We start from the raw sequence: 15,329 nt of genomic DNA, 5'->3' as shown, positions 1-15,329 counted from the left end.
CCACGTGTGTATTATGCTCCTAAAAACCAACGAGGAGATGGGAGAGGCGGGACTTGCAGCGCGTTAAGCGTCAAAAATAGAACTAAATTATATTTTAGCGGCTGGCTACGGAGATGTTCACTTGCAGTTTAGATTAAATTATTGAATAGCATGTATGTGTACATTTATTTTGCAGTGCTCGCGCACGTAATGCGAGCGGTGTGGTCAGCATGTTATGGTGATGTTTTCACGCACCACTGACTGTCCAAAGACCCGCTGAAATTCAAAGTTTGAAGTAGGAAAGGCGTCGAGAGCAGCTGTCAAGAGGAAATCATGCTGCTTGATGTAAAGTCCAGAGCAGACAGAAGTGCATGCAAGTAATGTCATATGACTTGTTCAGAATGAGAAGTAAAATGTTGCTAATCCGTGGATAAAAGTGGACTAAACGGTGAATGATATCCAACGCCTAAGAAGAATACTTTCTTGGGCTGTTGTGTTTTTGAAGGAAGACATGGCTGGAGTTTCGGCGTGGAGGAGTGAGTCGGAAATGGCGGCGATTAGTGCGGACTAAATGGAGGAAATGGTGAAAAAGTTGGTGAAGCAAAAGCTGTGCTGGAATGCGAACAATATGGGTGTCAGTTCTGACGATACGGAGCGGGAGCATGAGGGTCAAGGACCAGAACTGTCGGTAGTGGAAAGACATAGGAAGAAGAGCGATCATGATACAGAAAGCAGTGGGGCGTAAGAGTCATAATAATGTGTTAGAGTGGAAAGTGGTGACCGTATTTGATGATACCACAGGGCCTCATTTACACCCTATCCGACTAACTAATGTAGGTGAAGTCAAATTAGTTCGGTTGTAGTGCAGCATTTGGTGGATGCCAGGTGCAGAGAGAGGCTAGAGAGACTCAGAGATATAGAATGAGGCATGATGTATCGTATGCAGAGGCTTTAAGACGGATTGGTGGAACTACCGTGTGGAATGATGGAGCTTCCATGGCTGCTCCTGTACTAAGTGGACCTAATGTCGGGGCTGGTGTTTCTGCTGGTCCTGGCATGGTTTGGAGGCCTGTTCAGAATGTGGGGTGTCAAAGGACACTTTGATAATAAATAAAGTTGACTTCATATCTTTTATTTGTAAGGTTATCAATACGACTCAGGTTGTGGAAAGCAGAAATGGCAGGTTGAAGGTTATTGTGGAGACGGCAAAAGAGATATTGGGGGTAACAGATGTTACTGTTGAAATGGTTTTGACATGTAGAACAATCCTAATAGTGGAGTGTTTCAGCATGATATAGATCAAGTTTAATGGGGTAGAAGGTCAGATCATGATTGATCGTACATTCCAGCACAGTAGGTGGCGGCATGCACTTAAATGATTATTTGCAGACCGCCATGATATCATAGAAGAAGAAGAAGAAGCAGAAGAAGAAGAATGCGTTAGAGTTGTCAACACTGAGTGCGGGTTGTCTAGTCTACATGATGAGATTATTATGGACAAGAGTGAGATGGATGGAAACGTGGTTGCAGATAGTGTTGCCTACCAAATCTGCTTTCTTTTTGCCACATATTAAACATACAGTATTACCTTGTTCATATGCAGAAGCACGAGCGTCAGGCCCAGCAGCACTTCCAGCAGCAGCTGAGGAGGCAGCATGAGGAGGAGCTGCAGCGTCAGGTGGAGCTCCAGGCCGAGGCCCGGCAGGAGAACGAGTACCACAAGGTCAACCGGCAGCACCACCACGACAAGACCCAGTGGAAGCCTGTGGACAAGCCCAAGAGACCCAGCTCTCTGTTGGGCAACAGCAATGTGATGAAGTTCAAGCAGATCTTCCCCCAGCAGGCCCGCTCCCCTCAGTCCCCAATCGGGGGAGAAGCCAAACTAGCAGGCTTCCTCAGCTTCAAGTTCCGGAAGTCTCCGGAGTTGAAGAAGGAGCCGTTGTTGGTAACACCAGCACCGGGGACCGTGGTGACAGCTGCGTCCGTGAACCAGGAGAGGTCCCAGTCCCCCAACAGGACCTTCAGCCCAGGGAAGCTGTTCAGCTTTAGCAGATCAGAGGGGGCAGTGGTGTGTGCGAACGGGGCTCAGCCGTCCAAACCAGGCGATGCTGCCCCCCAAATGACTCCTAGCATTCAGCCCACCAGGCAGGACCTGAATACAACTCCCTCAGGCGAGTTACCCTCGTCTGAGAGCGAGAGGGGAAAAACAAGACAATCTAGCGATACTGACACTTCTGGCTCCAAGTTTTAGTCAATCATCATGGCAATATGGAAAATGTAAGAAAGGGATGCAGAGTACAATAAATTATTATTCTTGTTCAAATGTCAACATGGTTTATGCACCTCCTGTAGGTCATACTGAATAAACGAAATAAGCTAAGATGTAATGTAAGGTCAGAATGCAGCAGGTTTTGGGTTCATTCTCCACAATCCAGATGATATGACAGTAAATATAGGCTATATCTGTTCTATATACTGACATTATAGTGGATACTATGTACAAATTGCAACAGTTTACCCCCTTGAATGAGTCCCTAGTACCGTAATTAAATGCAGTTATAAGACTGCATGACTTGTGGTTCTGATCATCATGAAGCAATGATGATCTGGATGGCAGTTTATTCCATCCCATATTTTGTCTTTCCATTCATCAGATTTGATGTGTAAAAAGCATGGCGAATCATCTGCATTCCTGAAATAAATGTCTTATTCAGCACCTTATAAGCCAAAGACATCTTATATTCCTGCAATAGTACAGAATGAGTACATTCACTGTGACAGAGATATTTTTTTTTCTTAACTTTGTTTTTCTATGAATTATTTTATTACATGAAATAGTGAATGTACCTCAATGATGCAAAACACACTTCAATAAACTTAATGAGACCACAGAAAATGTAATGCATCACGTTTTGAACACATTCTACGACACAAAGGACGATAACTATAACGATATAAAATACACTATATATACAAAAGTATGTGGATACCCCTTCAAATTAGTGGATTCGGCTATTTCAGCCACACCCATGCTGACAGGTGTATAAAATCGAGCACACAGCCATGCAATCTCTATAGACAAACATTGGCGTTGGTAGAATGGCCTTACTGAAGAGCTCAGTGACTTCCAGTGTGGCACCGTTATAGGATGCCACCTTTCCAACTATCCAACACGACTGGTCTGCCGACAAAATCGTCTGATGTGGTTTCAACAGGCTTCCTGTTACGACATCGACCACGAAGATCCATCTGCTAGCCCCGGCCCGCTAGCACACGCAAGCCGTGCCTCTTGCTCGCCAGTGCTGTAGCAGCCCCCGAGCAACCTCCCAACTCTCCTATTGCTGTTAACTGGACCTTATGATAACTCAGCTATACAGCTGATGCCTGCTGGACTGTTCCTTTATACGGTACCGCATCCTGTTTATGTTTAGCCTCAGCCCAAACTTTGTCGCCATTACCAGCTGTTGTCTTAGCTCTCTCGAATAACACCTGTGATTGCTTTATGCCTCTCTCCCATGTCAATATGCCTTGTTTATTGCTGTTTCGGTTATTTCTTATTGTACTATTTCACTGTAGAGCCCCCAGTCCAGCTCAACTTGCCTTATATCTCCTTTGTCCCACCCCCCATACATGCGGAGACCGACTCAATCGGTGCCTCCAGTGATGCTATCTCTTTCATCGTTACCCAACGCTTAGGTTTACCTCCACTGTACTCATATCCTTCCATATCCTTGTCTGTACATAATGCCCTGAATCTATTCTACAACGCCTGGAAATCTGCCCCTTTTATTCTCTGTACCCAACGCACTAGAAGACCAGTTTTTAAAGCCTTTAGCCGTATCCTTATTCTACTCCTCCTCTGTTCCTCTGGTGATGTAGAGGTTAACCCAGGCCCTGTAGCCCCCAGTATCACTCCTACTCCCCAGGCGTTATCATTTGTTGACTTCTGTAACCGTAAAAGCCTTGGTTTCTTGCACGTTAACATCAGAAGCCTCCTCCCTAAGTTTGAGTTATTCACTGCGTTAGCACACTCCGCCAACGCTGATGTTCTAGCAGTGTCTGAATCCTGGCTTAGGAAGGCCACCAAAAATTCAGAAATGTCCATCCCCAACTACAACATTCTCCATCTAGATATAACTGCCAAAGGGGGTGGGGTTGCAATCTACTGTAGAGATAGCCTGCAGAGCTCTATCATACTATCCAGGTCTGTGCCCAAACAGTTTGAGCTTCTACTTCTAAAAATCCACCTTTCCAGAAAGAGGTCTCTCACTGTTGCCGCTTGCTACAGACCCCCCTCAGCCCCGAGCTGTGCCCTGGACACCATATGTGAACTGATTGCCCCCCATCTATCCTCAGAGTTCGTACTGCTTGGTGACCTAAACTGGGATATGCTTAACACCCCGGCCAACTTACAATCTAAACTAGATGCCCTCAATCTCACACAAATGATCAACAAACCTACCAGGTACAACCCTAAATCTTTAAACATGGGCACCCTCATAGATATCATCCTGACAAATGTACCCTCTAAATACACCTCCGCTGTCTTCAACCAGGATCTCAACGATCACTGCCTTATTGCCTGTGACCGTACTGGGTCCGCGGTCAAACGACCACCCCTCATCACTGTCAAACGCTCCCTAAAACACTTTAGCGACCAGGCCTTTCTAATTGACCTGGCCCGGGTATCCTGGATGGATATTGACCTCATTCCGTCAGTAGAGGATGCCTGGTTGTTCTTTAAAAGTGCTTTCCTCTCAATCTTAAATAAGCATGCCCCATTCAAAAAATTCAGAACTAAGAACAGATATAGCCCTTGGTTCTCCTCAGACTTGACTGCCCTTGACCAGCACAAAAACATCCTGTGGCGTACTGCATTAGCATCGAACAGCCCCCACGATATGCAACTTTTCAGGGAAGTCAGGAACCAATATACACAATCAATTAGGAAAGCAAAGGCTAGCTTTTTCAAACAGAAATGTGCATCCTGTAGCACTAACTCCAAAAAGTTTTGGGACACTGTAAAGTCCATGGAGAATAAGGGCACCTCCTCCCAACTGCCCACTGCACTGAGGCTAGGAAACACTGTCACCACCGATAAATGTATAATAATCGAGAATTTCAACAAGCATTTTGCTACGGCTGGCCATGCTTTCCACCTGGCTACCACTACCCCGGCCACCATCCCCCTAAATCAGCTGGGCTAGACAATCTGGACCCATTCTTTCTAAAAATTAGCCACCGAAATTGTCACAACCCCTATTACTAGCCTGTTCAACCTCTCTTTCGTAATGTCTGAGATCCCCAGAGATTGGAAAGCTGCCGCGGTCATCCCCCTCTTCAATGGGGGTGACACTCTAGATCCAAACTGTTACAGACCTATATCCATCCTGCCCTGCCTTTTGAAAGTATTTGAAAGCCAAGTTAACAAACAGATCACCGACCATTTCGAATCCCACCGTACCTTCTTCGCTATGCAATCCGGTTTCCGAGCTGGTCATGGGTGCACCTCAGCCATGCTCAAGGTCCTAAACGATATTATAACCGCAATCGATAAAAGACAGTACTGCGCAGCCGTCTTCATCGACTTTGCCAAGGCTTTCGACTCTGTCAACCACCGCATTCTTATTGGCATACTAAATAGCCTTGGTTTCTCAAATGACTGCATCGCCTGGTTAACCAACTACTTCTCAGATAGAGTTCAATGTGTCAAATCGGAGGGCCTGTTGTCTGGACCTCTGGCAGTCTCTATGGGGGTGCCACAGGGTTCTATTCTCGGGCCGACTCTATTCTCTGTGTATATCAATGATGTCGCTCTTGCTGCTGGTGACGCTCGGATCCACCTCTATGCGGACTACACCATTTTGTATACATCTGGCCCTTCATTGGACACTGTGTTAACAAACCTCCAAACGAGCTTCAACGCCATACAATACTCCTTCCGTAGCCTCCAACTAATCTTAAACACTAGTAAAACTAAATGCATGCTCTTCAACCGAACGCTGCTTGCACCCGCCCACCCGACTAGAATCACTACTCTCGGCGGATCTGACCTAGAGTATGTGGACAACTACAAATACCTAGGTGTCTGGTTAGACTGTAAACTCTCCTTCCAGACTCACATTAAGCATCTCCAATCAAAAGTTAGATCTAGAACCGACCTCCTATTTTGCAACAAAGCCTCCTTCACTCATGCTGCCAAACATGCCCTCGTAAAACTGACTATCCTACCGATCTTTGACTTCGGCGATGTCATTTGCAAAATAGCCTCCAACACTCTACTCAGAAAATTGGATGTAGTTTATCACAGTGCCATCCGTTTTGTCACCAAAGCCCAATATACTACTCACCATTGTGACCTCTACGCTCTTGTTGGCTGGCCCTCACTACATATTTGGCGCCAAACCCACTGACTCCCGGTCATCTATAAATCACTGCTAGGCAAATCCCCGCCTTATCTTAGCTCACTGGTCACCATAGCAACACCTACCCGTAGTCTGCGCTCCAGCAGATACAGTGGCGAAAAAAAGTATTTAGTCAGCCACCAATTGTGCAAGTTCTCCCACTTAAAAAGATGAGAGAGGCCTGTCATTTTCATCATAAGTACACGTCAACTATGACAGACAAATTGAGGAAAAAAAATCCAGAAAATCACATTGAAGGATTTTTTATGAATTTATTTGCAAATGATGGTGGAAAATAAGTATTTGGTCACCTACATACAAGCAAGATTTCTGGCTCTCACAGACCTGTAACTTCTTCTTTAAGAGGCTCCTCTGTCCTCCACTCGTTACCTGTATTAATGGCACCTGTTTGAACTTGTTATCCGTATAAAAGACACCTGTCCACAACCTCAAACAGTCACACTCCAAACTCCACTATGGCCAAGACCAAAGAGCTGTCAAAGGACACCAGAAACAAAATTGTAGACCTGCACCAGGCTTGGAAGACTGAATCTGCAATAGGTAAGCAGCTTGGTTTGAAGAAATCAACTGTGGGAGCAATTATTATGAAATGGAAGACATACAAGACCACTGATAATCTCCCTCGATCTGGGGCTCCACGCAAGATCTCACCCCGTGGGGTCAAAATGATCACAAGAACGGTGAGCAAAAATCCCAGAAACCACATGGGGGGACCTAGTGAATGACCTGCAGAGAGCTGGACCAAAGTAACAAAGCCTACCATCAGTAACACACTATGCCGCCAGGGACTCAAATCCTGCAGTGCCAGACGTGTCCCCCTGCTTAAGCCAGTACATGTCCAGGCCCGTCTGAAGTTTGCTAGAGTGCATTTGGATGATCCAGAAGAGAATTGGGAGAATGTCATATGGTCAGATGAAACCAAAATAGAACTTTTTGGTAAAAACTCAACTCGTCGTGTTTGGAGGACAAAGAATGCTGAGTTGCATCCAAAGAACACCATACCTACTGTGAAGCATGGGGGTGGAAACATCATGCTTTGGGGCTGTTTTTCTGCAAAGGGACCAGGACGACTGATCCGTGTAAAGGAAAGAATGAATGGGGCCATGTATCGTGAGATTTTGAGTGAAAACCTCCTTCCATCAGCAAGGGCATTGAAGATGAAACGTGGCTGGGTCTTTCAGCATGACAATGATCCCAAACACACCGCCCGGGCAACGAATGAGTGGCTTCGTAAGAAGCATTTCAAGGTCCTGGAGTGGCCTAGCCAGTCTCCAGATCTCAACCCCATAGAAAATCTTTGGAGGGAGTTGAAAGTCCGTGTTGCCCAGCGACAGCACCAAAACATCACTGCTCTAGAGGAGATCTGCATGGAGGAATGGTGTGTGAAAACCTTGTGAAGACTTACAGAAAACGTTTGACCTGTGTCATTGCCAACAAAGGGTATATAACAAAGTATTGAGAAACTTTTGTTATTGACCAAATACTTATTTTCCACCATAATTTGCAAATAACTTCATTAAAAATTCTACAATGTGATTTTCTGGAGAAAAAAAATCTCATTTTGTCTGTCATAGTTGACGTGTACCTATGATGAAAATTACAGGCCTCTCTCATCTTTTTAAGTGGGAGAACTTGCACAATTGGTGGCTGACTAAATACTTTTTTTCCCCACTGTATATCTCACTGGTCATCCCCAAAGCCAACACCTCCTTTGGCCGCCATTCCTTCCAGTTCTCTGCTACCAATGACTGGAACGAACTGCAAAAATCTCTGAAGCTGGAGACTCTTATCTCCCTCACTAACTTTAAGCATCAGTTGTCAAAGCAGCTTACCGATCACTGCACCTTTACACAGCCATTCTGAAATTAGCCCACCCAACTACCTCATCCCCATATTGTTATTTATTTTGCTAATTTGCCCCCCAGTATCTCTATTTGCACATCATCTTTTGCACATCTATCATTCCAGTGTTAATACGAAATTGTAACTATTTTTGCACTATGGCCTATTTATTGCCTTACCTCCATAATTTACTACATTCGCACACACTGTATATATATTTTCTGTTGTATTTTTGACTTTGTTTTGTTTTACCCCATATGTAACTCTGCGTTGTTGTTTTTACCGCACTGCTTTGCTTTATCTTGGCCAGGTCGCTGATGAGAACTTGTTCTCAACTGGCTTACCTGGTTAAATAAAGGTGAAATTAAAATAACATTTCTGCCCTGCTAAAGCTGCCCCGGTCAACTGTAAGTGCTGTTATTGTGAAGTGGAAACATCTAGGAGCAACATCGGCTCAGCCGCGAAGTGGTAGGCCATACAAGCTTACAGAACGGAACCGCTGAGTGCTGAAGCGCTTAGCGCGTAGAAATCGTCTGTCCTCGGCTGCAACACTAACTACCGAGTTCCAAACTGCCTCTGGAAGCAACGTCAGCACAATAACTGTTCATCGGGAGCTTCATGAAATGGGTTTCCATGGCCGAGCAGCCGCACACAAGCCTAAGATCACCATGCGCAATGCCAAGCGTTGGCTGGAGAGGTGTAAAGCTCGCCGCCATTGGACTCTGGAGCAGTGGAAACGCGTTCTGGCAGTCTGACGGACAAATCTGGGTTTGGCGGATGCCAGGAGAACGCTACCTGCCCAAATGCATGGTGCCAACTGTAAAGTTTGTTGGAGGAGGAATAATGGTCTAGGGATGTTTTTCATGGTTCGGGCTAGGCCCCTTAGTTCCAGTGAAGGGAAATCTTAACGCTACAGCATACAATGACATTCTAGACATCTGTGCTTCCAACTTTGTGGCAACAGTTTGGGGAAGGACCTTTCCTGTTTCAGCATGACAATGCCCCATGCACAAAGCGAGGTCCTTACAGAAATTGTTTGTTGAGAGCGGTGTGGAAGAACTTGACTGTCCTGCACAGAGCCCTGACCCCAACCCCATCGAACACCTTTGGGATTAATTGGAACACCGACTGTAAGCCAGGCCAAATCGCCCAACATCAGCGCCCAACCTCACTAATGCTCTTGTGGCTGAATGGAAGCAAGTCCCCACAGCAATGTTCCACCATCTAGTGGAAGCCTTCCCAGAAGAGTGGTGGGTGTTATAGCAGCAAAGGGGGGAGGGGAACCAACTCCATATTAATGCCCAAGATTTTGGAATGAGATGTTCGACGAGCAGGTGTCCACATACTTTCGGTCTTGTAGTGTAGCTTAAAGTCTGGGTAGGAGGCAACGCAATGGATATATCTGCAAGAACACAAGGAGAGGGTAGCCTTGTACCTTTTATTGAATAGATTTTGGGTCTTTGGTCTTTGTAGGTGTAACCGGTGTGAAATGGCTAGCTAGTTAGCAGTGCGCGTTAGTTGCGTATCAATCAGGTGACGTCATTCGCTCTGATACCTTGAAGTAGGCCTAGTTGTTTCTCTTGCTCTGCCGGTCCGCAGCTTTTGTGGAGCGATAGCTAATGATGTTTCAAAGGTGACTGTTGTCGATGTGTGCAGAGGGTCCTTGGTTCAGGTCCAGGTTGGGGCAAGGATAAGGACGGAAGCAATACTGTTAAAAGGGCTTCAGACGGTGTATGATTTGATAGATGTAGATGGTGCGAAATGGTACTGTAGTCAGTAACGCCTCTCTAGTGGTCCGTACTGTTTGGTTGAAAGAGGACTTAATCACTGCAGATGGGACAATTAAAGGGCTAGCCCCACCCCTTTCAGGAGTTGGTGATCTGGTTGATTAGTTGACAGGTGTGTGTGGCAACCAATAAGAAGCAGGAGTGGGAGGGGTTTCACACATAACTATAAAATGAGCTACCATAACTTCTTTATCATGTAGCCTGCCTATTCCTACCGTCTGCAGTTACATTCTTTACTAGCCACCTTTGTGTGTATACAAAATATGTTTTGGTGAATTCCAACATTATATATGAGAAAAAACATACCTCATGGAGGCTCAGTAGAAACAAACATTCATAAGCAAATCCACACAATACCCAGATCACTTTATTGACAACATCTTTGCAGAGGGTCATTTCCATTTGAGATCCGTCAAAAAAGGTGCTGTTTTTTTCCATTTCCATATGAGATCCGTCAAAAAAGGTGCTGTTTTTTTTAGCTTGCCGCTGTTGTTTTTTTTAAAGAGAAACATTCAACAAACATGGGAGAAATGGATGTAAAGAAGTCAATTTTCTAAATATTACCTCAAAATTGTGTGCTGTGATTTAAACTGTGTGAATGTGCCGTGCCCCACATTCACTGTTTAAATCACAGCACACAATGTCTATTCAGGTCATCACACCGTTTATTATTGAGAACTGAATGAAGGAGTGTGTCATCTTCCATTATAAAAAACAAAATACTTGTCTACCTGTGGAAAGAATTCTCAACATTAACACATGTAGACAGCTAGCATCACCAAGGAACATAATGGTAGTCCCCTGTAGCTCAGTTGGTAGAGCATGGCGCTTGCAACACCAGGATTGTGGGTTTGTTTCCCACGGGGGGCCAGTATGAAAATGTATGCACTCACTAAACTGTAAGTCGCACTGGATAAGAGCGTCTGTTAAATGACTAAAATATAAATATGGTAACTGATCATCAGCCAGCCTCAAGATCACCTCAAACAAGATGAGCCGACACCACCTAAACATATGGCCTGCGGAGTTTATACTGTACATGCATTCAAACAACAATTAGGTGTGGCTGTTTCAGGTAAGATACAATTATATAATGATCTAAAGGTTCTGGACCCTGCGAGTCCTTGAACTATTACCTGATAATGGTCTGAGGAAACAAACCATGTATACACAACCCATCGTTTTTATAACCCATAGTTTTGGACAGGATTCACAACTAGACAATACCAGATCTTTGTAAATAGCAGCAGAGGGATATAGAGAGCATATCAGGAACAATACGCCCCATTTTTGTATTTACATTTGTCAAACTATGCCCCACATTAACATCACACTTGTGAGCGGGTTACTTTGAGACAAGATTCTATACACCTGAATTGCACATTTACCCTACATATTGACTAAAGTCCTTTTAGCAAGGCATATCCTATAGGTTCATATAGATCGATTGAGCTAAGTTGCAACTTAGCAGCTATGCTTTTACTTGTGGAGCCATGCCATGTTAACAGACAGGTAAGTCCAATTCCCTATACTATCCACAGACAATTATCTGCAACAAAATAACTTTTCTAGATGTGATGACAATCTAGCTGCTAGTGGTAGATTGTAGCACGTCTATGGGGAAACAACGTTTATGCACATTGACAAACATCAAGCATCGTGTGTGATGTATTGCTACAAAATTGGTCTGTTTTTATACTGTAAAAGGGTTTGTGTCAGGTATGCCTTTAAATGAGCCCCAATATGACACTGTGGGAGCATTCTCCATATCCACACCATTAATCCCCTCGTTAACTCAACAATGTGTGCATTTCCTCCACTGTCGTCATAATGTAAACAGAGGGTGGGTCCTTCATTGATCAAGAAACATTTCCATTAAGGCAATTAATCACTCAAACTAGGAGACGTCAGCACTTTCAGGAATAAATCCTTTTGAGGCATCATTCCCCATAACAACAACCTGAGACTAATTTAATCTTAAGTCTATACACAGTCTTCCCTTTTCAGTAACTGGAATAATTGTTGGGGATCTGACAAGCATCCTTCAGTGTTACGGTATACCTCTGTCATCGCATATATCTCAAACTATAACCGAGGCTATAGAGACAATATTCTATTCACTCCAAGCCCAGAAGGATGTATATAAATGGCATGGAACTTAATTGCTTAAATGGACATGACTTTAAAACATGCAGGTCAAAGTACACATGTAGTACAAGTAAACTAATGAAAGCAAACAGAGCACTGAAAATGCTCCTCATGTAGAAACATGGTTAAGCAACAATTAAATATGAGTCGTAGGGTGAGGAGGTAATGTTATTGTGCCTTTCGTCATGAACGCAGAGCTTTTCAGCTATGTGCCAATCAAAGACTTATAAAGGACAGTTCAGGGAAAAAACAAAAAAAAAGTACATAAAACACAAAGAGAAAACTGTCAACATCCCAAGATCATGTTGAACGATGTAGAAAGTGGTCTGTCCTGTCTGTCAAATGCAACTTTGCCTGTGTGCTTCTTTATCTATAGTTGTGTGTGTGTGTGTGTGTGTGTACAGCACTCTACGAGTCCTCATTTAATTCCTGACTGTCAGTTCTGGCAATTTTCCGCGGGGGTGCAGTGTTCTCCCCCTCAGCTTGCTCCTGCTCCCGCTTTTTGGCCGCATTCTGTCGAGACAAAATACAGAGAGGGGTTGGAAAACTAGCTAACCTACAGTAAACAGCAATACAGTGCCCATATTGAGTAAAGAAACAATGCATTATGAAGGTATCAACCTTCCCAATACTTTACCTTTTTGTCCCACTGTTGGTGAAGATATCTCAATAGGATATTTGTCTTCTCTGTGACAATGACTTAGAAGAAAAAATATATCAGATCAAAACCCAATATAAATCACAAAGAACGTGTTTATCTTGTAAATGTATATCAATAATTAGCCTGAAGACCGAACGTTGAATTGCATTGAATTCTACGTTGGGCATAAATTAGCGTTTGGATCAGGAAAGTCTCACTCTACAAGACAGAATGTTGAATAAACTGATATTTTAACTTACTTTACTGGTTGTCCATGTGGTTGGTCCTTTTGCAGGTAGAAATGTGAGACAATATATCCACAGGAAAGTATAACTACATCAACTTTTCAAAGCGCTGGCAGTGCGTTCAGATTTCTATCACCTGAAGCATGCGCACAAGATAAAAATACATGCAGGAGAGACATGCATACTTGCCAAGCTCGTGCACATGTATACATAGTTCTGCGCATGCTTCAGGTGCACTGCCAACGCTTTGAAAAGTTGATGTAATTATACTTTCCTGTGGATATATTGTCTCATATTCCTACCTGCAAAAGGACCAACCACACAGACAAATGTTAAAGTAAGTTAAAATACAATTGTATTCAACATTCTGGCTTGTAGAGGTCGTGAGAGGAAACTTTCCTGATCCAAACGCTCAATTATGCCCGACGTTGAATCCAATACAATTCAACGTCGGTCGTCAGGCTAATCAATAATATGTAACCTTTATCAGTCAAACTACGCACTATTCAGATCTGAAGTACACACCAGCAAACATATACTGTGACAACAGAGTATCATTTGAATCTGAGGGGACACTCACTCTGTTCTGATGGATACTCCCGAGTTGGGAGATACACAGAGGGCCTCCGGTTCTGAAATAAAGACAGAAATAGGTGAGAGTCTAAATCAAGTATGTGTCCACTAACTAACTAACCCAAACAACAGGCGAGAAATATAACAAAGACCAATTACAAGATGCATTGTTTGGCACTAAATTCAATATCTATGTTGGCCATTGGCAATTCATGCTCTCAGTTGAAACGCCCAACAACAATCACATTAATTTGGAATTGCTTTGACATACAGAACTAAGGGCAGGAAGACACTTACTGATGCTTTGCAGACAGAGTCTGCGTGAAATCTGCTGAAATTGCTTTTGTTGTAGACAGGTAGTCCTTTTAAAAACTCTGCCTGTTTAGGAAAGAAAGCAAATGTGAGAAATGAACCTAGCCGACTACTCTAGCTTTTTAGGATACTTCAAGTCTGAACATTGGGATTGGGAAATATCTTCCTGGGTAGCCAACTGAACAATTGCGGTACCTACCCAAATGACATTGGCTTAACTAACTAGATAATAAATTAGATAAGTAGTTATCGAGGGACAACATAACGTTAGGCCTATATCATGAAACTTAATTTTTTCTAGCTGTCATTATGTTAACTAAGTCAGCTTGATGATGAACACAGGGCCTAAATTGAACTAGTTCAAATTCAAAACAGGGTAACTTACTAGTTAGTTAGCAGTCAACTGTAACCATAACATGTTTAGTTTGATAGCTACATAAAAGGATAACACGTTACCTTATCCATGGTGGCTTTATACCGCAGAAAGACAGACAAAAAGCTGATGCGCGTTGAAAATATGCTAGCAACACGAACCTGCGTAGTTCGCTAGCTTAGTTAAAGCGAAATGCGCGGTACAGCGTTGGCTATCTGAAATATTCAAGATTACACAAAGTACAAGGAATGTGTTCATCAATTCCAAGTCATTTACAAGTATTATATAAACTAGCAAGACCACCAGTTTGCTAACTAGACAACCCGTTCTATCCAGCTAGCAACTCACTAACGTTAGCTCGCTTGCTTGCTACTACTACTAGACAGTGTTTTGTCGTAGCTAAGAAACCACTGGTTGTTTACAAGTTCGCGTAGACTATGCTACAATCAAATAGTGAGATGTTTTTTGTGAAATTAGGTTTGAGATTGACGCTAATCAAACTATGTTGAATCGAATAACCAAGCATACTTCATTGCTAGCTAGTACGCAAGTTAGCATAACAATTGCATCTTTGTTGCTAGTCCGTGTATGGGCGTTCGTCTTCGTATTGCCTGATGCTCCATTGGCTGCAGGAGATGATGGACAGTCGTAGAATGACAAAGGACAATGCTAATTGGGTCACTAGTTTTTACACGATAAACCAGCCCGCTAATGGGAAGAGGGGCTTCAGATGCCGTCACGTGATTTGATGGCGAAGAGGCAGTGATAAGCAGTCGCTAGCTACGGCATACAAATTAATTGTTATTCAGTATCAAAGTTTGTGAAATTATTCTCACAGGGAGATATTAACACAGACATTGAGATATAAAATGTGTTAACAATGGTTTTCTAATCTTCCATCATCACTGACTTCAACCAACTACACATAGAAAGAGTGCTTTTATTTGAACAAGACAAAAACTTGAATGACAACTATGTATCAGCATGGTATCAAGGTCCGAAGGT

The 15,329-nt window shown here is 43.4% G+C and overlaps 2 protein-coding genes across 5 annotated transcripts in view; one reads left to right on the top strand and one right to left on the bottom strand.

Annotated features, from left to right (window-relative positions):
- LOC121534795 (anoctamin-8-like) overlaps positions 1-2,695 on the top strand; it is a 35,960-nt gene extending 33,265 nt beyond the window's left edge. For all 3 annotated transcript variants that reach the window (XM_045206241.1, XM_045206239.1, XM_045206240.1), the window contains one exon: positions 1,583-2,695. In XM_045206241.1, coding sequence (XP_045062176.1) covers positions 1,583-2,230 — 648 coding nt within the window. In that variant the 3' untranslated portion in view covers positions 2,231-2,695. The remainder of the gene's footprint in view (positions 1-1,582) is intronic.
- A 9,639-nt stretch (positions 2,696-12,334) lies between these two features.
- On the bottom strand, positions 12,335-14,948 carry LOC121535043 (DET1- and DDB1-associated protein 1). Of its 2 annotated transcripts, XM_041841728.2 has the most exons (6): positions 14,853-14,948; positions 14,408-14,539; positions 13,937-14,017; positions 13,647-13,698; positions 12,819-12,880; positions 12,335-12,694 (listed from the first exon to the last, which is right to left on the bottom strand). In XM_041841728.2, exons 2-6 carry the CDS (start codon positions 14,414-14,416, stop codon positions 12,590-12,592), a joined length of 309 nt encoding a protein of 102 aa, XP_041697662.1. In that variant the 5' UTR covers positions 14,417-14,539; positions 14,853-14,948; the 3' UTR covers positions 12,335-12,589. The 2 variants fall into 2 exon arrangements, with proteins under 2 accessions (XP_041697662.1, XP_041697661.1); XM_041841727.2 differs by having other exon boundaries at positions 14,408-14,934.
- Positions 14,949-15,329: the final 381 nt, after the last annotated feature.

This window comes from Coregonus clupeaformis, chromosome 21 (assembly GCF_020615455.1).
Source record: "Coregonus clupeaformis isolate EN_2021a chromosome 21, ASM2061545v1, whole genome shotgun sequence".
NCBI classification, from domain to species: Eukaryota; Metazoa; Chordata; class Actinopteri; order Salmoniformes; family Salmonidae; genus Coregonus; species Coregonus clupeaformis.
Note: the sequence above shows the minus strand (reverse complement) of the source record. Positions and strands in the feature narration are given on the sequence as shown.